The sequence below is a fragment of the Eschrichtius robustus genome, chromosome 4, assembly GCF_028021215.1.
Source record: "Eschrichtius robustus isolate mEscRob2 chromosome 4, mEscRob2.pri, whole genome shotgun sequence".
In the NCBI taxonomy this organism is placed as follows: Eukaryota; Metazoa; Chordata; class Mammalia; order Artiodactyla; family Eschrichtiidae; genus Eschrichtius; species Eschrichtius robustus.
Genome location: NC_090827.1, coordinates 89631688 through 89655029, shown reverse-complemented (window position 1 = coordinate 89655029; position 23342 = coordinate 89631688). Strand labels below are relative to the sequence as shown.

At 42.0% G+C, this 23342-nt stretch overlaps 1 protein-coding gene across 1 annotated transcript in view; it reads right to left on the bottom strand.

Annotated features, from left to right (window-relative positions):
• RELL1 (RELT like 1) overlaps nucleotides 1-23342 on the bottom strand; it is a 60963-nt gene that overhangs the window by 21968 nt on the left and 15653 nt on the right. Inside the window, exons 2-3 of the mRNA XM_068543122.1 lie at nucleotides 9068-9289; nucleotides 5330-5401 (exon numbers count right to left, since the gene is read on the bottom strand). Of these exons, the coding sequence (XP_068399223.1) occupies nucleotides 5330-5401; nucleotides 9068-9289 (294 nt within the window). The remainder of the gene's footprint in view (nucleotides 1-5329; nucleotides 5402-9067; nucleotides 9290-23342) is intronic.

Here is a 23342-nt window from a genome sequence, read left to right as displayed (position 1 = left end):
TTCTTTCAGATAAAGAGTTCAGGGAATACACAATAATTTGCCAGTTGAGATTTATAGTCTGCCATCATTTACTAAACTTCAAAACTATAAACAGAAAAGAGGGGAAAATAACAACAACAAAAAAGGTATGAAAACAAAGATAACACTAATAGCATTCACTTATAAGAATGAGCTTTTCAAAAACAAAAGTTTAAATAGTCACCTGAGAAAATTAATTAATCAAAATGATGACCTCTGTTAGAAACATCAGATGATAAAATGCTCCCAGAGAGATTATGAAAATATATTAAAATCATTACTAAAACTTGTTTTTATAGGCTTGTGTTGTTTCTCATGTATTCATGTATTCCTGTATCTTGCCCTTATTTCTTAGAAACAATAGTAAACAACCCCTTTGTTTGCTATGAGTGATGCTTTAAGAGTAGACTCAAGTTTTGATCATTCATACCCATTGAGGGTGGGTGTGTGGGACCTACACACACATACACATGCACATATGCCCTTGTCTCTGGCCTACCCTGCAATCTATACCAGGGAGTAAATCTCAGTAAACTAACCCTTGGGAACACTTTTGGTTTCCTGTGATGAGAAAACTCTTAACAGAACACCACCATTAGCACATAAACACATGCTTTAATTTGGCTGTAAAAGAGCAATAATCCAATTAAGTTCTAATGAATATATTTCTCCTCCTTGTGATTACTCATAACTCCAAGAGGCTGCAAAAGATGGTTTCCCCTACAGTTGTCAACATTCTGTCCGACTAGTCCTTCCCTTCATGGGCATCCAAAGGATGAGAGGAGTCAATTATAGGGCAAGCAAAGCCTGTCAAGAACAGGGGAAATTTTCCAGTGGGCAGTAATTTCCAGAAACTGCTTCCTCTCTTCTTTCCTGAATTTCTGCCTGATAATATGCATAGACCAGTCAAAATCAGACAACAAAAATGCCTTGTCTTCTCTCCTACCATTACTCTTTTCAAAGTTTTCCCTTACATTCAAGGCAAGATCCTGGTATGTGTCAGTCACTGGCTAAAAGCTTTACAGACCCTATCATGTTTGATTCTCCCCAAGAGCGGGCAGAATTATCATCCCCATTTTAAAGATAGACACTGAGGCCTAAAGACTGTAACTGACTGGCCAGAGTCCCACAGCTAGAAACAGAGCTAGAAACAGACCTAGATACAAACCCTGGTCTATCTGACTCTGGGGTGGGTGCTTTTCACCCCGACCTACCCCGACCTACTCCTTCAATGTCCAAGTCTCTATCTAAATGATGAGTAGTTTAAGAGTTCACAGGATGTCTGCATAATCATTACAGCAAGTTTCAGTAATGATGGTAGTTTATGAAGGAATCCTTTTTGCCACCACACAAATTGAGCCCCAAGGTAAGAATTTCACCAAGGGATCCCTCTCTCTGCCTAGTGTGAATAACCATAACCAGGGCGCTTGGAGAGTATCACAATACTCTGAATTGTTGCTATTTTCAGACAGTGTCAGGGCCTGGCAGAGAAGCTCAGCTACGGAGTTGCAGGTACTTTCCAAACTTCCATACAGTGGCCACCCAAACGCTCTTCAATTCAGCTCTATTTAGAAAGGATTAGGAATTAGGGGGAAAATAATCAGTCTGCAGGTCAGCCAATAAATTCATCCTTCAAGAGATATTTATCTAAACAAAACTTGATTTGCAACATTCAAGACATGATAGGTTTAAACCATAAACAAGAATGTCCCCATGAGTACAGGTGAAATATTACCCCATTAGCCAAATTAAAAATGCAAAGCAGAAGACGAGTCATATATCATGACTGCAAATGTTTTAAAATATGTAAATATAGGCAAAGAAAACGTAAATAAACATGGGAAAATGGTAATGGTTTGTACTCAGTTCTATTCCTTTTTTCTTCAATGTTTAAAGAAAAATTATGTTATAGTGTGCTGATAATTTTTTTAAAAATAGTTAAATTAACCTCAGCAGGGAGGTCTTAATTGATATTAAGTTCAGAGTCTGTTAATGACAAAGAAAAGAAAAATACATTTTGTTCTATAGAGAATGTAAGCCTCAAAGGCAAACTAAAAAAGCTAGGTTATCAACTGGTAAGAGACCCAAGTATGTATCTAATCCCCCAGCTGCGGTTTTGGCACAGGCTGGAAGCTAGAGAGGGCCACGGCTGGAAAAGGGGTGTCCAGTGAGGTCAGATGTCTCCTGGTGGCCAAGGAGAACCAAGGCCACACAAAGGATCAGAGCCCCCAGCCTTCCTCACAGGTCACTGGAGAAATCACAGGCAGACAGATGAAGGCCCTGACAGGGAAGAGGGTAAAGAATAAGAAAGACAGAAGGGAAAGAACTGGGGAGCAGAGGAGAAAGAATGAAATCAGTGCCTTGGTATTGTTTCAACATACCTACTGGTAATCAAGGCAGCAGAAACCAAAAGGCTACTTTCTGAAAGGAAAAGGACATAATTAAAAAAGAAAAGAACAGCCCTATAGTCTATGAGTGTGGAAGGTGAGGAAATTATATAGTCTGCTTGCTCCAGGGACCCAAAGGCTTCTCGTCTGCTGTAATTAGGAGAAGGGGCCCACTGCTGGCACCATCCTGCCACATGCTGGCTGTGTGACCTTGGGTAACTTTCTTACCCTCTGGGCCTCTGTTTCTTCATCTGCAAAATGGGGTGATAACAGGATCTACCTCATAAGGTAGTTTGGAGAATTTAATGAGTTAATGTTTAGGAGTTCTATAAAACACCCCAGCTGTATACGGTGTCTCTTCGAAAGGAGGAAGTTTATCATCCGTCTTTCCTGCTACCAGGAAAGAGGCAGTGACAGCATGTGGGTAAGTATGACGTCAGACGCTAGAGTTCAAATCTCAGCTCTGCTACTTGCAGCAGGGTGACACTGGCAAGTTAGTTAAGTGCTGTGGGCCTCAGTTTCTCAACTGTAAATTGGGAACGAAGTATCTGAATCACAGGGTTCCCAGAAAGCCCCTAGAACGAGCCTGGCACATAGCAAGCACTCAGTGTCTACTATGAAGTTATACACGAGAACTTCAGCCCCCGGCAAAGTTTTCACAGCTGACTTATTTCAACCAGTTCACCTGTCAGTAACCCCCTCATGCAGCACTCACTAACTCAGCAACCGCTCCAGCTCTCAGAAGCCCAGGTCCCAAAGGCCTCCAAGCTCCCCAAAGCCCTGAAGGCAGTTTCGAACGCACAAGGCACAGGAGCAACCTTACCCTGCGCACTTTTGTCATGGCTTCAGCTTCTATTCCAAGAACGCATTTGTGTATTTCTTATGCAAATTAAAATCCACTTTTTTTATGTAAAAGAAATATGAACCACTGAGTCCTCAAGAATAGCATCACCAAATACTGTTCCCTGAAGGAAGGTCTTTAGAAAACAGACATCAAATCCAAGTGATTGCTGTCTTGTTATTTTAAACACCATATTATTAAGTTTGGCTATCTGGTTTTCCATCCTATAGAAACTGAAAGCTACAAAGTAGAAGAGAGGCGAGGCAATGTTGTATAGATGAAAGAGACCCAGGTAGGGCCAGGCTGCTCCTTAACCGTGTGACCAACCACTTGGAGTCTTCCTTTCTTCATCTGTAAAATGGGTATAATAATATCAACTCCAGAGGAATATTTTGAGGATCAGATTATGCACACAATGCACCTAGATCTATGCCAAATACGTAAAGTCGACTCTGTAAAGAACAATGAAAAGTATGCTGAATCATGTGAAATTGATGCTTCTCTAAGTCAGAAAAACTGACCAGCAGCCCGGGCCAGGCAGGTGCTCCAGCTGATAGTGAGGATATGGGGGCAGAGGATCCCCGGGGAGCGGCTGGGGATGGAAGAGCAGGTATTTACTGAGCAGCACGGAGGTATTTCTACTTTTGGACAAATGGCTCAGGTGCAGCAGTGCATGCTGCATGTGTCGGCACTGACCAGGGCACAGACAGAGCCCAAGGAAAACATTTTCTTTTAAATTCTCATGAGAATTCAAAGTATGGGGATCTGCGGATACTAGATATGTCGACTGAAGAAAATGCACGACCTAAAAGTTGAGAGGTTATGTTTCATTCGGTGGACAAATCTGAGGACCTAAGGCCGGGCCACAGCGTCTCAGACAGCTCTGAGGGAGTGCTCTGGAGAGGCAACCCCAGGATATACAGGGGTTTTTGCAACAAAGACCAGGTAGTGGGAACATCAAAAGATGACTATTAATTAAAGAAAACCAGACATCTCTGAGTTAAGGAATGCAGCTCTTTTCTATGTATGGGAAGATGCAAGAGTCTGGGTTCACTGAAGTCATTCCTTTGATATGCACCTCAGCTCTCTGGGGCCAGTATCCTGTGCACCCTGAGTCTCCTCAGGGTGCACCGCTGGGGCGGCTGTAACGTGATGGCTTGATGGCTGCAACATCCTTTGTTTACTGACATGACAGGTGACATTTTTAGTTCACAGGTATATAGGTAGGAGTGCCACACACCTCACAAGTCACTCGGGGTGTGGAACCTTATGGAGACAATCACCTTCAGAACAATGACCCTGATTTATCTAATCAAGATTAAACTAATCCTGATTAGTTTAGGAAGATGGGGGTTTAGAATACATTTCAGAAGGGAAAGAAGTGCTTAAAGCCATAAAGGTTAGATATTTTAAAAGTTTTAACACTTAAGAATAGATCGCAGAATGGGCAAATCCATGGAGACAGAAAGCAGAGGAGGGGTTGCCAGAGGATGGAGGGAAAGGGGATGGAGAATGGGGAGTGACTGCTTAGTGGGTACAGAGTTTGGGATGATGAAAAAGTTCTGGAACTAGATAGTGGTGATGGTTGTACATTATTGTGAACGTACTTAAGGCCAATGAATTGTCCATTTTAAAATGGGTATAACGGTACATTTTATGTTATGTGTATTTTACCACAATATTTTTAAAAGCACAAAAAAAGGAATCGATAATATTCGAGTGCTTATTATACAAGCACTTTATGTGCAATATGTCACAACAATGCTATGCGGTAAATATTATTTTAGAGGAGGAAAGCGAGGCTGCATGATGTAATATGACTTTCCCCAAATCGAGGCGAGGCCAGGATTAAAAGGTAAGCCTCCGGGGCTGACTCTACAACGACTGACTCTTAGAAAACACTTCTGTGAAACTCTCCCGGTCGGATAATGCTGGAAGCTGAGCTATTTGTGAACTTAGGTAAAAGGTGTCAATAACTTCAGAAACATTGACAGGACAATCCATACAAATCACGACTCTTTGAAGCAGGTTTTTAATAAAACATATGAACACTGAATTGTTCTGGACACTAAAACAACCATACCTTCGTTTTTCATGATGTAGTGGACAATTTGCCCAACGGTGTCACTATTTTCATTTACACTGTCGTTCAACTCTGAAAGAGAAAGGAGAGGGGAGGACAGGTTACAATTGGTCACTTGCATCAGGTCAACGAGACGTGCAGTCTTAGAGCCCAAGACCTCTCTGAACAGTCTCCAGAAAGTTCAGCTGATCACCCATGGTGCTAAGAGCTCTGCTTTCTTCCTTCAACCCCAAGCTGCCTGACTGAAAGCACACAGTGACTTCCCCGGCATAAGAGGCATAAAAAGCATCAGAGTTGTGCATTGATCTCAAGTCCAAACACACATTCAGTTTCCAAGACAACAATTCCATGTATCTATATCAGTCCTTACAACTATTATTTCTCTCTCATCGTTTTGTTAAACCCTTAAGGGAAATGGAAAGAAAAAAGACAGTTAAAAGAAAAACTTCTTGGATTTTATTTTAATTGCAGATGTACTATATAAATTTAGAAAATTAATTCATTTCTTAAATTGGGTAATTGTTCGTCTGTGTTTTTACAAGACTCTTCTTTTAAATGTACTTCCAAATGATCTAAATGTTGGTCGCAGTTAATTGCCTACCAACTCAGTTTACTTTGAGAGACTCTGCACATGGGATAGTCTTTGAAAAGAAAAAAATCAAATCTCCACTCTGAAACTGATCCTTATAATTTGCTTCCATAACACAAGAAGGAAGAGGGAGGGTTGACCTAGCTCACAAAGAATGAATCAAGGTATGCGGTGTCCTACCCGTGTATCTGGAAAATGGTCTTCTCCATCCAAGCTACTTCCTCTCGTGCATACGCATGTTTGGTTGCACAGTACACATGCTAATGGCTAAGCCAACCTACAGAGCATCTACGAAGGAGGAGGGGGAGGCCCCGCCTTCTGTTGACAAACACTCAGCCTTGGTTTGCTCATAAGCTCACATATGACTCATCCTGCGACCGTGCTCTCTCTCTGGCTCAAAGGTCAGTGGGGGTGGGAAAAACCAACAGGCCAGCAAGCAAGCTGGCAAGGAATGAAGAAGCTTCCGCACTCTGCCCTTGGGGCTGGCTTGAAGGCTGACCTACTCCAAACGTCACCTTTCTGCAAAAACTGTCCTTTGAGAGGCTGAAAGGGATAAGGAGAGTTACCTACTACTCCCCAAGGCCCTAAAGGGTGGTTGGAAAGTACATCTGTGGAGAAAACAGGACTTCATCTCTCAGCGTTTTCCAAACACAATCCAGCAACTCCATGTTAAGAGGAAAAGCTGAGACACTCTGAAGTCAATACGAAGGCACCAGCTCTTGCCATATTTTCACTGCAATGTTCACACAACCATTTACTTAATAAACATAGACTCTAACCTCGTGGATTTAAGATAGAACTCCCCCAGCAAAAGTAACAGCACAAAAATGGTGAGACGTATTCAGTTTTCCCATCGTTCTTATTGGAATCTAATTCAATAATAGTAAGGGTTAATATTTACTGAGTGGCCATTTGTGACAAACACCAAATATATATTCTCTATAAATTTCACAATAATCTTACAAGGTGGAGATTACTGTTCTCACTTAAATTACAATTTTAATTAAATTAGTATTAAATTAATGAAATTAAATTTAAGTTAAATTATACATAGCAGCATATATAACATGTATAACTTGCCCGAGGCCACAAGGCAAATAAGAGTAAATGATTTAATAGGTGTTTAATAAATGAAAGCAAGGTTTATAACTCTAGGTGTGCTTCCTGTGAAATCTACAGTGACACTACACCACACCATCTGCCTTTAAGATGGATCATTTTGTAAAAGTGTTGGCAAAGATGCGGAGAAAAGGGAACACTTCTGCACAGCTGCTGGGAGTGTAAACTGGTGCAGCCACTGTGGAAAACAATACGGAGGTTCCTCAAAAAATTAAAAATAGAACTACCAGATGATCCAGTCATTCCATTCCCAAAGGAAATGAAAACAGGATCTCGAAGATTTATATGCACTCCCATGTTTATTGCAGAATTATTCACAATAGCCAAGATATGGAAACAACCTAACTGCCCATCAAGAAATGAGTGGATAAAGAAGATGTGAGATATATATATATATAATGGAATAGTATTCAGCCATGAGAAAGGAGGACATCCTGCCATTTTTGACAACACAGATGGACTTTAAGCACATTATGTTTAGTGAAATAAATCACACACAGAAAAAGACAAGTACTGTATGTTATCACTTGTATGTGGAAACTAAAAAAGCCAAAGTTGTAAAAATAGAGAGTGGTTACCAGGGCATAAGGGATGGGGAGAGAGTGAAATGGAGCAGGGCCCTGTGGTCTATACGCCCACGTCCTCTGCTTGCCTTTTGCCTGTGGAAAAACTTTAGCCAAAGAATAAGTTTAATCAGAGAAGTGAGAAAATGCAGAAGCAGAGAAAAGCAGTCAAACAGGACTAGACAATAATAGTTTAGTCACTAAGCAAAGTCAAGCTAAAGCAAGGGCCTCTAGTTCCTCCTCAAGGGCTATAGATAATATTCTGAGCCACATCCTGTGAGCTGTCTTATAGATACTGAAACCGCCACCAGGTGGAAGAAGTTAACTACATGATGACCAGACTGTAGCCATGACATAAGCTGCCACAATTCTGAGAATTGGCCTCAAGGAAATGGGAAAAAACTGACCCTGGAAGTGAAGATTAACTGCACTTAAAACAATCAAGATGGGCTCCCCTGGTGGCGCAGTGGTTAAGAATCCGCCTGTCAATGCAGGGGACACGGGTTCGAGCCCTGGTCCGGGAAGATCCCACATGCCACGGAGCAACTAAGCCCGTGCGCCACAACTACTGAGCCTGCGCTCTAGACCCCGCGAGCCACAACTACTGAAGTCCACGCACCTAGAGCCCGTGCTCTGCAATAAGAGAAGCCACGTCAATGAGGAGCCTGCACACCACAACAAAGAGTAGCCCCCGCTCGCCGCAACTAGAGAAAGCCCGCGCGCGGCAACGAAGACCCAAGGAAGCCAGAAATAAATAAATAAAATAAACAAATTTATAAAAAACAAAACAAAACAAAAAAACAATCAAGATGACGCTGGTCAGACCACCACATGACCAATTTCAAGATGACTGTCAGAGCTGCCTGTACTGTTTCTGCATGTAGCCCCCTCCCTCCGTCTATAAAATCTCTTTTGCCCCCTGATTGTCGGGGGCGCGGGGTAGTCAGCCTTTGGACAGGAGTCCATTCACCCTCCCCCCCCCAACCCCGGTTGCCAGCATCCAAAATAAACCACCAACATTGTCTCTTTATTGGCTTTTGAGCAGTGAGCAGCCAAACCCCACCTTCGGTTACAATAGGGCAGATGTTGCTTAAGGGTACAAACTTAGAACAAATAGTAAATAAGCCCTAGAGATCGAATGCACAGTATAGTGAATATAGGCAACAATATTGTATTATAATCATCAAACCTGCTAAGAGACTAGAACTTAATGATTCCCACCACTAAAAAGAAATGACAATTATGTACTGTGATTGATAGAGGTGCTAAGTATCGCTACAATGGCAATCATATTACGATATACAAATGTATCCGATTAACGTGTTGTACACTTTAAATTTACATAATGTCAATATATAAAAAAAGATGGATCATTTGCCTTATAGAGATGGAAAATATACATTACTGGTTTCTGATTTAAAAATCGTCTGCACTCACATTCCCATAAAAAGAATCCAGGTTATTTACCTATCTTTTCAACCTTTTCTTCTTCCACGTCTTGCTCGGCTTCTGTTGTACAACGATAGCCTTTCTTCTTAAGCAGGTGGCAGATGAGGACGCCGAAGAGACCCATGATGAAGAACACAGGGACAAGCGCGTACGCGATGTATTCTGGGTGTCCATTTCCATTGTTCGTGGGCGAGGGCGTCGTCTCAGTTCTGGAGTGTAACGGGCGGCTGCCATCATTGTCTGAGGAAGAAACATGCCCAGCTGCATCAGACATCTACTGGGGACAAGGAAAATCTGACAGCCTTGGGAAATGTTCCTGTTAAATGCAAGTCTGCTTCCGAAACCACGGGCCACGCAGAGACTGGCAGGTCTGGCAGGACAGGCACACAGGCTTGTGCTGAAACAGTCTCAAGTTCCCATCCTGTCCCTGCTACTCAGAACCTGGGTCCCACCCTGGGTAATTTTTTTTAATCCTCTCCAAACCAGCCTCTGCTTCTTCATCTAAAAGAGTACCTACAAAGCGTGGAGTGAATGTACAGAGTTCCAGTGAAGGGTGCACACAGAGCAAACACACCATCACTAGGTGGTATCACAGCAGAGTACTTAGTGGTTAAGAGCACAGACTCAGGAGACGTGGGGTCACATCCTGGCTCTACCGCTTAGCAGCTGTGTGACGCTGGACAATGACTTAATCTCCATGCCTTGGTTTCTTGTAAAATAGGCACACTAATAGTAGCTACCCACCCTTCTAGGCTTGTTATGAAGATGAAATAAATTAATCCATGTAAAACATCCAGAACCATTTCTACAACATAGTAAATGCTCAGCTTGGCTCAACTACGTGCCAGGCACCATTCTAGGCATCTGGGACATACCACTGAGCAAAACAAAGATCCCTGTCCTCATGGAGTGTATGTCCCAGAAAGATTTAGTAAACTGACAGATCTAGTGTATGAAAAAAGAGAGAGAAATCCACGACGGCATCAAGTTTTGGCCCAGGGGTACAAACATAAAAATGGAAGCACGTGCATTTGTTTGTTTACTAACCCAAATTAGCATTTATGGCATGCCCATTATGTGAAAAGCACCAGCTGGGAGCTGGAGAGAGAGTGGAAAATAACACAGCATGACCAACGCCATCCTGGAGCTTGTAGGGTAGTATTGGAAACAGGCACTAAACAAGTGAACACCTGGGCAGGCATGAGAGATTGGGAGAAAGGCCGAGGAAGGTATGCATGGGGCACTAAAAGAAACAGTAATAGTGGGGACCTATGTTATGACTTCAAAAATGGGGCAGCTGGGAAGGGGGTATCTTTGGGAGAGGAGACATTGCTTTTGGACAAGTCAAAATGCCACATGGACTTACACCAGAGGCAGCCGGATATCTGGGCCCAAGAGCGTGCTACGTAGGCTCCCAAGAGGTTCCCATATATGGGGAACTGAGTCACATCTATGAAGGAGTGAGAGGGAAAAACAGTGAGCCCGGCTCGTACAATCATAAGATACGGCCAGTTAAGATAACGGAGAAAGAGCCGACTGTGTGGAAAATCAACAAAGTACCAGTTCACACACATAAAATGAGAAGGGAGTTATCAAACAAAGGAGAAGGGACTTCCCTGGTGGCACAGTGGATAAGACTCCACGCTCCCAATGCAGGGGGCCCAGGTTCGATCCCTGGTCAGGGAACTAGATCCCACATGCAAGCCACAACTAAGGAGCCTGCCTGCCGCAACTAAGACCCAGCGCAACCCAATAAATAAATAAATATTTTAAAAAAACAAAAACAAAGGAGAGGGTCAGGTAGGATGTGGACTAAAGAAAAGTGTGGGATTTCACTGAAGTGAAGTCTCATTATTTGGGATACTCAGATTCTGAAGTAATAAAATGAGCTTTTCTACATCACGGAGATTCACACATATTGCTTGAGAAACCCAGAAACTGGAAAGCTAGATGCATTTAACTATAAACTCTCTCAAGAGTATTTTGATGAAAAAAGAAAAAAACCAGAAAAAAACCCTGTGTTGTAATGATTACATGGGGACAAAGACTAGGTGTGAAGTGACCACATTTCTTTACTGCAGCAAATAGTATCAAACAGAGGCCACAGGACAAAAGGCTCTCTCTTTCGCATGGAACTATCCATTATCTTTGAACATGAAAGGAAATTGCCGGTTTCTCAGGTTTGTAAAAGGTGGCATTCATTATTTTATCATGCAACCTCTAGAATTTGGCATAATCTATATATTTTTTCTGATTTCTCTTCCAAGAATCAATATAATTAATAAATGAATGAATAAATAAATAAGAGTATACACACACACACACACACACACACACACACACACTTCCCTAAACATATGCAAATATATCATCTAAATTAGGGTTTAACCTCAAGACTTACTTTCAGTAAAAACCAGAAATATTCAACTCCTTTTATAATTCTGTGTTATTTATTAATTCCTTTTTAAAAAACACATGTGCCATGCAACAGGAATAGGTAAAGCAGGCAACATGCTAAGACTGAAAGAGTTTTACTCAGAATCGTGGTCTGTTTCAATCTGGAGGTGATAATAAATTCTCTTTGGGAAGCAGTAGAAACAGAGATGAAAGCAGAGAGGCTCCAAATTGGAGCCAAACAACTCCTCTTGAATCGGGTGGTTGAGAATGTGTGTTCATCATTAATTTGACATCTAGCAAACCCTTGCAAATACTATGTATTTACAGTTTGTGATTTACAAACATATAGCAGTCGTTTAATCTCATAATTATTGCACCATGGACAAAACTGAAGAAGATATGAATCTAAATTAGTGAAACATGAATTACAGAGATGCACTGTAGTTAAAAAAAGGTCAGACTGCCTGGCATAAATAACAGCTTGGCCACTTACTAGGCATGTCACCTTGGGCAAGTTTTTTAACTGCTAGGTGCTCAGTTTCCTCATCCGTAAAACAGAATCAAAATGATTGTACCTTTCTATGATGACTTTAAAACATGTCCCCAAATTCTTTGGCACTGCTCCCATGGAGAGGTGAGGTCTATATCTCCTCCCCTTGAAGACATAGTCTGTGCTTTGCCTGACCAATAGAATATGTTGGAAGTGATATTTTGTCAGTTTCTAAGCCCCAGGCCTTAAGAAACTGACAGCTTCCACTTCCTGTCTCTTGGGACACTTGCTTTTGGAAGCCAGCCACCATGCTGTGAGGAAACCCAAGCTGCCCCAAGAAGAGAAACCACTAATAGTCATCAACATGACAACTGTGTAACTGAGATACCTTAGAAGTAGACTCTCTAACCTCAGTTGATCCTGCATGGAGCAAAGATGAGCCATTTCTGATGAATCCTGCCCACATTGTAGATTCACAGGCAAAATAAATGATTGTTATTGTTTTAAGCCACTAAGTTTTGTGGTACTTTTTTATATAGCAATAGTAACTGGAAGACTACTTCCTAAAGTCATTGTGAGGATTAAATACATTAATATGTAAAACACTTAAAAGTACGTAGGAAAAGATAAGCACTATAAAAGTGTTTAGTCATCACCTTGATAGAACTGCACTACCCAATATGGTAACCACTAACCACAAATAGCTATTTAAATTTAAATCAATTAAAAATAAATAAAATTTAAAATTCAGTTCCTCAGTTGGACTAACCACTTTTCAAGCGTTCAATAGTCACATGTGGCTAATTGCTTCCATATTGGACAGGTCAGATGAAGCACATTTCCATCATCTCCAAAATTTATATTGTACAACCCTGTTATAGACTATAAAGAATCACTGAAGAACAAAATGTTGACTGGAGACTCTACTGTGATCTACCTTAACAATTTAATTAAGAATAACTTTTAAATCACAAAGTAACTACTCACAATTAACGCCTAAGATATTTGTTAACTTAGGTAGGCTTAGCTTTCCTTCAATTTACTCTAATAATTTGCTTAGAGATACTGTGTCCACCTTTTTTCTTTATCCCCTGCTGACTCATACCTGAATTCTGAAAAAACTATTTATTTGAGTCCAAATTAATAGTAAAGGTTGTCATAGCATTATTTATAAAAGTCAAAAAACAGCAACGACCTGCATATTTGACAATGGGATAATAATAAAATATCTAAGTCAATCATTATCTATCCATTTGGTGAAATAACACACACCATTTAAAACTATTTATGAAGATTTTGTGAAGATATGGGAACACACATGATTTAGTGTTGAATTTTAAAAAGTTGGATTCAAAATCTCACATACAGTATGCTCCAACTAGTAAAAAAAAAAAAAAAAAAAAAAAAGCATGAAGGCATAAAATGTACGAGAAATGACCAAAATAATAAGTGATTCTGGGTAACTGAATAATAGGATAATTATTAATTTTATTTTTATGCTTTTCTGTAGTTTTCTAAGATTCTTATGTATGTTATTACTTTTGTACCAAGGCGGTAGACACTTAAAAAAAAAAAAAAGATACAGAGCAGAGGTTGTCAGCCATTTGGGAGTCACAGATCCCTTTGTAAACTTGTTGGATGCTATGGTTCCTATTCCAAAATTGTGCCTCCAAGTTCTACAAGCTCTAGATGCTAGGCTAATATAAAGGCACGTGATTTGATAAGGATGATTCCCAAGTTTCTGCTTGAGTAACATGGTGGACATTGGTGCCATTCACTGAGATGAGAAATACCTGAAAAAAAATCAAGTCTGCATGGTGCTATGGGTTGAATTTTGCCTCACCCCCAATTCATATGTTGAAGTCCTAACCCTAAGTACCTCAGAATGTGACTATATTAGGACATAGGGTCTTTACAAAGGTAATCAAGTTAAAATGAAGTCATTAGGGTGGGCCCTAATCCCATATGGCTGCTGTCCTTTAAAAAAAGGGAAATTTGGAGGCAGACAAGCACAAAGTAAAAGCACCATGTGAAGATAAAGGCAGAGATCAGGATGACGCTTTATAGAAGCCAAGGAACATCAAAGATTGCCAGCGAACCATCAGAATCTAGAAGAGAAGCACTGAACAGATTCTTTCTCACAGCCCTCAGGAGAAGAAACCCTGCTGACCCTGATCTTGGACTTCTAGCCTACAGAACAGTGAGACAATAAATTTCTCCTTTTTAAGTCACCCAGTTTGTGGTACTTTGTTTCAAGGGCCCTAGCTAATATACTTGCTTGGAGAAGACAATAGCACATGTTCAGTTTTGAACATGTAGTGATAAAGGTAAGCACGGAGACATCCAGATGGAAATATCCATTGAGGACCTGAGGAAGAGAAGCCAGGGTTCTACCTTAGAACAGAGAAGAAGTTTCCAGAAGGAATCAGCAGTCAGCTAGGTCAGATGCTTCAAGAGAGAGGAGCTAAAATAGGATGGAAACATAAAATGGTACATCCACTATGGACAACAGTATAGAGCTTCCTCAAAAAACTAAAAATAGAACTACCAAATGATGCAGCAATTCCATTTCTGGGTATCTATCCAAAGGATTGAAATCACGATCTTGAAGAGATAGCTGCACTCCCATGTTCTCCGCAGCATTATTTACGATAGCCAAGACATGGGAACAACCTAAATGTTCGCTGATGGTTGAGCGGATAAAGAAATGTGACATATACATATAATCAAATCCCATTCAGCTTTAAAAAAGGAGGAAATCCTGCCATAAAGGACAACCAAGATGGACCTGGAAGACATTATGCCAGGTGAAATAAGCCAGTCACAGAAAGACAAATACTACCTGATTCCACTTACATGAGGCATCTAAAATAGTCAAATTCGTAGAAAGAGAGTAGAATGGTGGTTGCCAGGAGCCAGCTTTGGTGGCGGGGGGTGGGGGGGAGGGGTAGTTGCTATTCAATGGAGATAAAGTTTCAGTTATGCAAGATGAATAAGTTCCAGATATTTGCTGTACAGCATTGTGCCCTCGGTTAACAATACCGTATTGTGCACTTAAAAATTTGTTAAGAGGGTAATTCTCATGTTAAGTGTTCTTATCACAATTTAAAAAAAAATAAAGAAAAGAGAGAAACACCCTAAGAAGAATCTTTAGAAAGAGAATTCAGAAAAACTCAGACAAATTGGGCCACTAGAAAGAGAATTCAGAAAAACTCAGACAAATTGGGCCACATAGAAGTTCCAAAGAACACACGGAAAGCCTTTAGTTGCTGAATCAGGAAGGAACTTGGCATTTTTTTAACTTTTGCCTTGTTGTACTTTGCTCCCTTTCGGTTTCCCCATAGTTTCTCGCAGTAACTTAAAATCCTAAAATAATCTTTAAAATCCTAAAATACATACATACATCATACATAAAATGAAAAAATAAATAAAATAAAATAGGAAGGAAAAAACGGTTGGCAGGAGATCTTTGTGGCCTTGGAGGGACAAGTTTTTCATAGACCAGAAGGTGAGGCTAGATTCCCTGGGTTGAGGAGCAGAAACAGGTCAGTTTGCTCTTTCTAGAAGCCCACTATGGGCATTAAGAGTAAGGGAGTTCACTTTCAGCATGAAGGGAAGAAATTTTTATTTGGAGTTTTGAATTTTTTTAAAGTGGCTGAAACCAAAGTGTTTATTTACATGCAGAAGACAAGGAGCAAAAAGGAGACGGATTAAAAACTTGAATAGGAAAAAAGACACTTCGTCCTGAGGCAGGGTGTCCATGAGTTAGTTCTTTACGGTGGATGGAGGGGAGGGGAGCGAACAGATGCCTGAATATGAGAGACGGCATCTCTTGAGAACTAGAGGGGCCAGGGCAGAAGAGGGGCTTACGGAGACAGCGAGGCTTAGTGGAGAGACAGAAGGAATGTGAGAGGCCAGTGAAAGGACTGCAAAGCCATTCGGGGCACAGCTGAGATGTGCACCCCAAACCTGTAACTGGGCTAACTCATGCAGGGTGGGCCACCCGAGCAGGAAAGAGAATACGAGACCCAAGGGAATCAGACACCAGGGATCAGGGTCAGAATGGAAAGTAGGCTGAACCAGAGGCAGGAAGGGGATGGTTTCAGGTGGGAGGGTTCCAGAAGTGATGGAAGTCTGGCTCAGACTAATTTGTTATTCCTCTGTAACTACTAACAATAAGCACCACCCCATTTATGGAGCATTTGCAATCCAGCACTAAGCCAAGCACTGAATCTTCACAATAAACTTATGACATAGTTACTGGTATTCTCCCCACGTCACAGATGTGGAAAGGAAGCACAGAAAGGTCAAGCAGCCTTCCCAAGGTCACAGAGCTGCTACGCGTCAGTGGCTGGATTCAAACCAGGCAGTCTGGATCCTGCCTGCTTGGACGCTGCTTCCTCTTACCTGACCTGAGGTCATCATTTACCAACTCTTCTGTTAAAATGCTAAATGCTGGCTTGCTCTCATATTTCACAACTTAGATTAAAGGCTCCCCACATCGCAAAACTATAGATTCCAATTAGCACAGCTGGAAGTAGGATGTTTTGAAAATGCCCACCACCAGACCTCAGAGCAGCTTACCCGATGAACAACTGCAAAACTCTATTTGTCCCCCATCTCTGACCTCCCTTCCAACTCCCAAATCACAGCCCACCTTATGCAGACCACAACCTCGGGTCCCTCAGCCTCTTCAAAACAAGCCCATCACCCTATCTCCAGTATCCTCTGCACACAGCAAGAGCCATAGAAACAGTGAGTTCTCAGCTCTTACTGATAAAAGTGATTCCCCTCCACATTACAAGTATAACAGGTCCAGCAAAAGCCAGCGGTTATCAAAATCCTTAGCGTTTTTCTTAGACCCAGCCAGGTTTGGTTAATTCACCGTATTTTGAAGACCCACTATGTACTGTGCTTTGCCAAGATCCTATTGACAAAGTCACAAAAGAAGATGTTATATAAAAAACATTAAGACAGCAAGAAACTGACGAAGAGTTATGAGGAATGGCTCGAAGTCAACCCAAAAAATCAAAAGCAGTTTTCTAGCTTGGTTTCCAAGTAATACTTATATTTCTAACTGACCCCAATGGTCAGAGGAGCTGAGAAGAAATGGCGCAGAAATGGCATTCCTCAAACCCAGTGGGCATAGCTCGAGGGTTGCTAAAATACACATAATGGGGATGACGGTAATAACCTGAGACTCCAGATAAGGAGGCCCTTGTGACTTCTCCCAAGCAGCTTTGTTCCAACCAGGGCCAAGAGCATTTTGATGGTTCTGATAGCAATTCTTCCTCTCCTATCAGGAAAGGGTGTACATTCTCAGAAGCTAGGGTTTCCCAGCAGTGACCCAACAACTCTGTGATGGGAAAAGGACTTGGCTGGTAAGTAGATAACCCACTAAACTTGGCTGGAACCTTGCATTTAAACACACAGATACACATCCTATATTTTTTCAGCAAACATTCAAATCACGGTACCCAAAAGTAGTCTATTTTTGGTTTAGGTTACTGACTAAGATGGCTAGATATGCATTTTTCTAAAGGGGTTTTTCTTCCTCCTGCTTTGTCCCCAGCTACCTCTGTGATACTGAACAAGTTCCTTCACCCCTCTGCACCTTGGTTTGCTCAGCTGAAACATTATGTGCTGGACTTCCCTGGTGGCGCAGTGGAAAAGATTCTGTGCTCCCAATGCAGGGGGCCTGGGTTTGATCCCTGGTCAGGAAACTAAATCCCTCATTTATGCTGCAACTAAGAGTTTGCATGCCACAACTACAGAGCCCTCGAGCCACAACTAACACCCAGCGCAACCAAATAAATAAATAAATATTTTTTAACAAAAAGAAAATTATTAACCATTTAAAAAAAAATTATGTGCTAGAACCAACGTCTTTCCTGGTTCTCAAAGTTCCATACTCCGCAACCTTTTCCAGCCCCATCCACATTCACTCTGGGTTGATGCTACTGGAGAGGAAAACACAAGCCCACCCTCCCGTGTCCACAAGGCAAAACCCAAAAAACTCTGAAACAAAAAGTTTTATACCTCATTTCATAGCAAAACCAAATCTGACAAATTCATTGGTAGCAAAACCTGTTCTGATCTGATATGAGGCTATTTACAACCTCTATTCCACTGAGTCTGCTGCATAATCATTAATATACTTGATTAGGCCTCTCGAGGGGGACTTACATATTTAGAGTTTAGGCCATGGGCCCCAAGGGTTTCTGACGGTCACAACCCTATGAAGTGGGTACTATTATTTTAGAGAGAGAAGCTGGAGGTTAGGGAGGGTATGTCACTTGCCCAGGGTCACATGGTTGAAAACTGGTAAGAGCCCGGAGGAAAACCCAGGCAGATCCTGTTTCAGGATAGAGCCTCTCAATCCTACTCTGGCAGAGCTAAGATCTACTAGCTCCTGAAAAACAACCCCCTTTATTAAGCTAATTGTTTAAACATGGTTTAAATCAGTTATGTACACTAATGAAAGGGGAGAATGCAAAGCAAACTCCACAAAACAAAATCATCCCCAAACTGTTTCTGGTTTTAGCTGTGGGGATAACCGAAACCATAGAGCTTTTAAGATATTCCCCCAGCGCCAGTGATTGAGACACAGCATTTGCCCAAATTTTAAAAACTTAAAATGTATGAAGAGAACAAACGAGCTTATATGGAAACTGGAAAACAATGGAAGTCAGTATGTAAATAAGTGCTAAACTTTGTAGTGGAACTTCAGGCAGCTGCCAACTTCCGAATGACTCCCAGATAAGCAGCTGCAATGGTCCCACCCTCCCCAACTCCGCAGCTGTGACTAGGCAGGGCGGGACATCCAGACAGGACCCACCTGCCCAGAGTCTACTCACCCACGATACAAAGTCCCTCCCAAAGCATACAGCTACTCAGTTACCTCTATCTTGTCAAATTCCTTGAAATGCTCCGCTGATGCTGGAAAACTCTTGATACTGGACAGCAAAACCCACTAGGGGAACAGATGGAGGCCCAGAAAGCTTCCCCAGCAAAACATGCATAAATCAGCAATGTCCGGCTATGAACCCCTGATTTACAGATGCATTTGGCTAAGAGGTCCCTGTACCCTGGGGCTGGGGGTCTGGCCAAAATGGAGAGCTCAGGGCAGCAGGAGCCCCCCAGGATCCGGAGACAGGCATTAAGCGTGGGAGAGGAAAACAGGGAGGGGCGAGTACACAAAGATTTCAAAGTTCCTTCCCTCCCCCAGTACTTGGCTAAATGTGGCTTCAAATAGATTTTGTTAGAAACTAATAGGACAAAATGCGGTTAGTAAACCTTGACTGGAGCCTGATTCCAAATTCTAAACAATAATAAAAATTTTAAAACAGCAATAAAGGATATTTTGAGGTCAACAGGAAAATGGCATAGACAGTAGTACAAATTTATTGTTTATTTTTTTAGCTATGATCATGGTATTGCAGTTATGTTGAAGGAAGTCCTTAATCCTATAAGATGATGGCAGAGGGATTTAGGGTGAAATGTAACACTGTCTGCAACTTGATTTCAAATAGTTCAGCAAAAAAAGTAGGTAGATAGAGGTATGTGGATGGGTGGATGGGCAGATAGATAGACAGGGTGAGCAAGTGAATATGGCAAATTACTGAAACCAAGTGGTTAGTGTACAGCAGTCCACTTTACTATTCTTTCAACTTTTCTATAATAAAAGTTCACTACGTCCCATTTTATCATTTTTTAAATACCCTTTATGGGAGCCTAATTATTATTTTTAATGGGAAAATGCATTTCAATTTCCAGCCCAATTACTCAAAAAGGAACGTCTGGAGCACAACCCTTCCCTAAGCTGCAGTTCCTTTGTATAAGTACCATAGGAGTTGAGAAGGGAAGTAATTAGTGTGGATCCAGGAAGAAAAAGGACTTTATATTAGGTTTCAAAAGAAAAACTTAATTTGGCTGGACAAAAAAGGGAACAAACATTCTTGATGGGCAGGAGGCTGGGGGACAAAACTGAATTACTTCTGAACCCCAGGTAGCTACCAGAACAAAGAACTGAAACTGGGGTGATGTCAATATAAAGAAACAAAGACACAAAAATTATGATGGAAACTATAAATATTTACCATCTCAGGTTTCCATTTAGACTAGAAGGGGAAAACTAACTTTGCAGAGTAAGAGAAAGTCCCTAGCATTCTCCACAACTGTCTTGGATTTACCAATTTTTCAAGAGCACCAAAAGATTGAAAAAAACAGAAAAGAGCTACAGCCCCACAGCTACTCCTTGGGAAGGAATTCAGTTTAGGACACCAGTGTTTTGAGAAGTCAAGGATCTCAACTTCTGGACTCTTCCTGAATCTTCCAGAATACCTCAAACAGTGGTTTGCATTCAGATGACACAGAGGGCTCATCTGACCTGAGCTCACCCCACATGGGGCGAGGTCAGCTTGCCAGTGTCTGCACTGGGACACAGGCCAGGAAGCCACCCACCATGCCTCTAAGACAGAAAAGGCTGAGGAGTCCCAAGGGGACTCCAAGGGGTGGGGCACATCATGGGGTCCTCAGAGAGGGGTATAAGCGAGGGTGATGCCCAAGGGGCTGCAGGGACGGGGAGAGCTCAGCAGTTTGGACCCCAGCTGAATCTCCCCCCTCCTCTTTTCCTATTCTCCTACCCCTTCCTCTGCCTCTTCTCTTTCTCTTGCTATTTTCAGTGTTGTCCATTTGGGGATTTTTTTAATCTTTAGTTACTGTAGCACTGTCAGTCTCCTGGAGATGGGGTGGGTGGGTGGCTGGAGGACAGGAGTGGAGTGAGACTTTGACTGTAGACCCTTCCTCACCTTTCAAATTGTAAATTACATCAACTCAAGAAAAAGTAGAATTTTTTAAAAGACATTTGCTTGATATGACTGCAAAGCAATGGGCTTCAGAAATTTAATAATCACTTCAGATTCTTTTCTAAAGGTGGTGTGTTATAAGGAATGAGTTGCTACGTTAACTGTGGGCAGCATTTACCGAGTGTTTGCGGTGTTTCATGCACAATTCCATTTCATTTCCACATCTTAAGGTAGGTTGTCTCATTATCCCCATGCGCAGATGAGGAAAATAAGGCCCATGGGGGTTCAATAACAAGTCCTAACATATAGTGGGACAGGATTCAAGCCAAGCCTCGAGACCCCAGGGCCCTGCACTCTTATCCACATTGTTTAGCAGCGTCTGTAAGAGTGGAGATTGGTTTTCAGTTTTACCTAGTAAGTGACACATGCCTCACAGTAAACAGGTGGGTTAAACCATCACCAGTTCAGCACAGAGTTGGGCTGGAGCCCAGGTCTGCATCCACCCACCCGAATGCCCTTAAACACTAAAAAGGTGCCTCTCGCCAAATGACCCTATCATGTGTGATAAACATTGGAATCTGCATGCATCTTGTTAAATGTAAGAATCACCTTCATGAAAAAGTATTAAAGTCAGCTACAGCAAGATAAATTTGTATTGACTTCATTTTTAAAAATATTCTCAGCAGCATAAAATTTCCCAATATTAATTTCTACTACAAAAAGCAAAAGATCACTCTAAAGTAGAATGCTATTTTACTGCTCCGTAACTATTATGAAAGTAAAAGGAAGACTTTTTTCTATCTATTGAAAAGCATCTTGTTCACAGGTATGTTTTCACATTATTACTCACAAACTATTATACTTAGAAGCAATTCAATAGTTGTCACAAACATAATTTGTGCTAACAATGTTAGTTGCATGGCACCTAAAAGTCTTTCAGAAAGAAAGAAGGAAGGAAGGAAGGGAGGGAGGGAAAGAAAGAATGGAAAAGGAAAAAGAAAATCTTCAATCACATACATTATTAGCTGGAGACATCATATAAGATATAAAAGTTTCCGCTCAGATGACACTTGACGCTGTCATTGTCTTATCTGAAAAGTCTAATCCCAAGGAAGTAGCCAAGAGGGTGGATGAGATCCTCATTTTGCAAATAAATCAGTGGTCTAACATGACCTCACTGGGGAGAGATACAGAAATGAGCTAGGCAGAAGAACCAACACTCAAGAACCACTGATAGCATCCCCACACACTTCATGACAAGCACATCTCTCGGGCATACTGTGGTCAACGTTAGGAAACCCAACGTGGGTGACAGAACTTGCAGGAAAAGCCTGATTTAAGTCAAACACTCCTGTTTCCCCAAGTAGAGAGGAGAATGTCCTAAGCTTGTACCCTGAACCCCTATCACAGCTCCTGGAACACGGTAGGAGCACCTTGAACTTTTGCCGCATGCAACCTGCGAATTGTGAAAGCAGATTCCATCCTTCCAGAAGGGTTCCTCGATTACTGATCAAGCGTCCACTTTCACTGCAACTGGATCAGCAGTTTTGTTAAGATGCTATTTGGTGGGACAGAATGTCCAATGCATTCGTACCTTCATTTGCCAAATGCTGAGTTTTTAAAAACTTATATAAATAAGTTCTTTTCAGAGCTGGACGACTGATCCACCCCATAGCTTTACCCACTTGTTGGGTAAGCCCTTTCCAAAAGATGTAAATATACCAGCAAACCCCTGTACTCATCAAAATCAACGGAAGGTTCCAGATAGCAAAGATTCAAAGGAAGGCCACGAATGGCAGCACACTCCCAAGCCCAGCTTTAGGAACTGGCCCTCCACTGGATTTTCACAGGACTCCATCATTTTCCACACTGCCGCGTCCGTCAAGGAGTGGAGCTGACGTACCCTCACCAAAGGCGCTGCCCTCTTTCCACAGGGATGCAATCCCTAACCGATCTGTTCCTGAACATTCCTCGCAAGAGGTCAAGCAGGGACTAGGTTAGGAATTATTTAAACTACGGGAGGAAACTAACCAGCAAGTGCCAGGACAAAACCACCAAATGGGGAGAGGACAGGCCCAGATAGTCTATTTCTGGCAGAAACTGCAAGAGGGGGGCCCAGGGAGGAGGGGGTTCCCTTAGGAACCAGTGACTGCCCTGGAGCTCCACAGAGAGGGCGCTGACTCAGAGGACAAGGCCACTAGGAGCTAGGTCCCCGGTTTCTGGCTACAACGCGCCCCTGCCAGAGTGGGAGTACAGCCAAGTAATTTCTACCGTGCAGAAGACAACACGAACTACCCACGTGGGAAAACTAGGGGTGTTGCGGAGCCGGGTGGGCTTTAAAAGGGAAAACTGCCAGGTGACAGGCCCTACAGAGGGAGAGAGGGATTTAATGACTGATTCTCCGGGGGTGTGTTGGGGGTTCACCATCCCACATCCAGGGCCTCTGGGAGTTCAACCACTCTACCACCAATCACTAAGAGCAGCAAACCTCTACCGAGTGCTTATTTCTGAGCCGGGCGTCTTTACTCGCGTTATCTTTTTTTTTTTTTTTTTTTTTTAATCTTCAGGACTCTTAGATAGGTGTTGCAATGAAACCCAT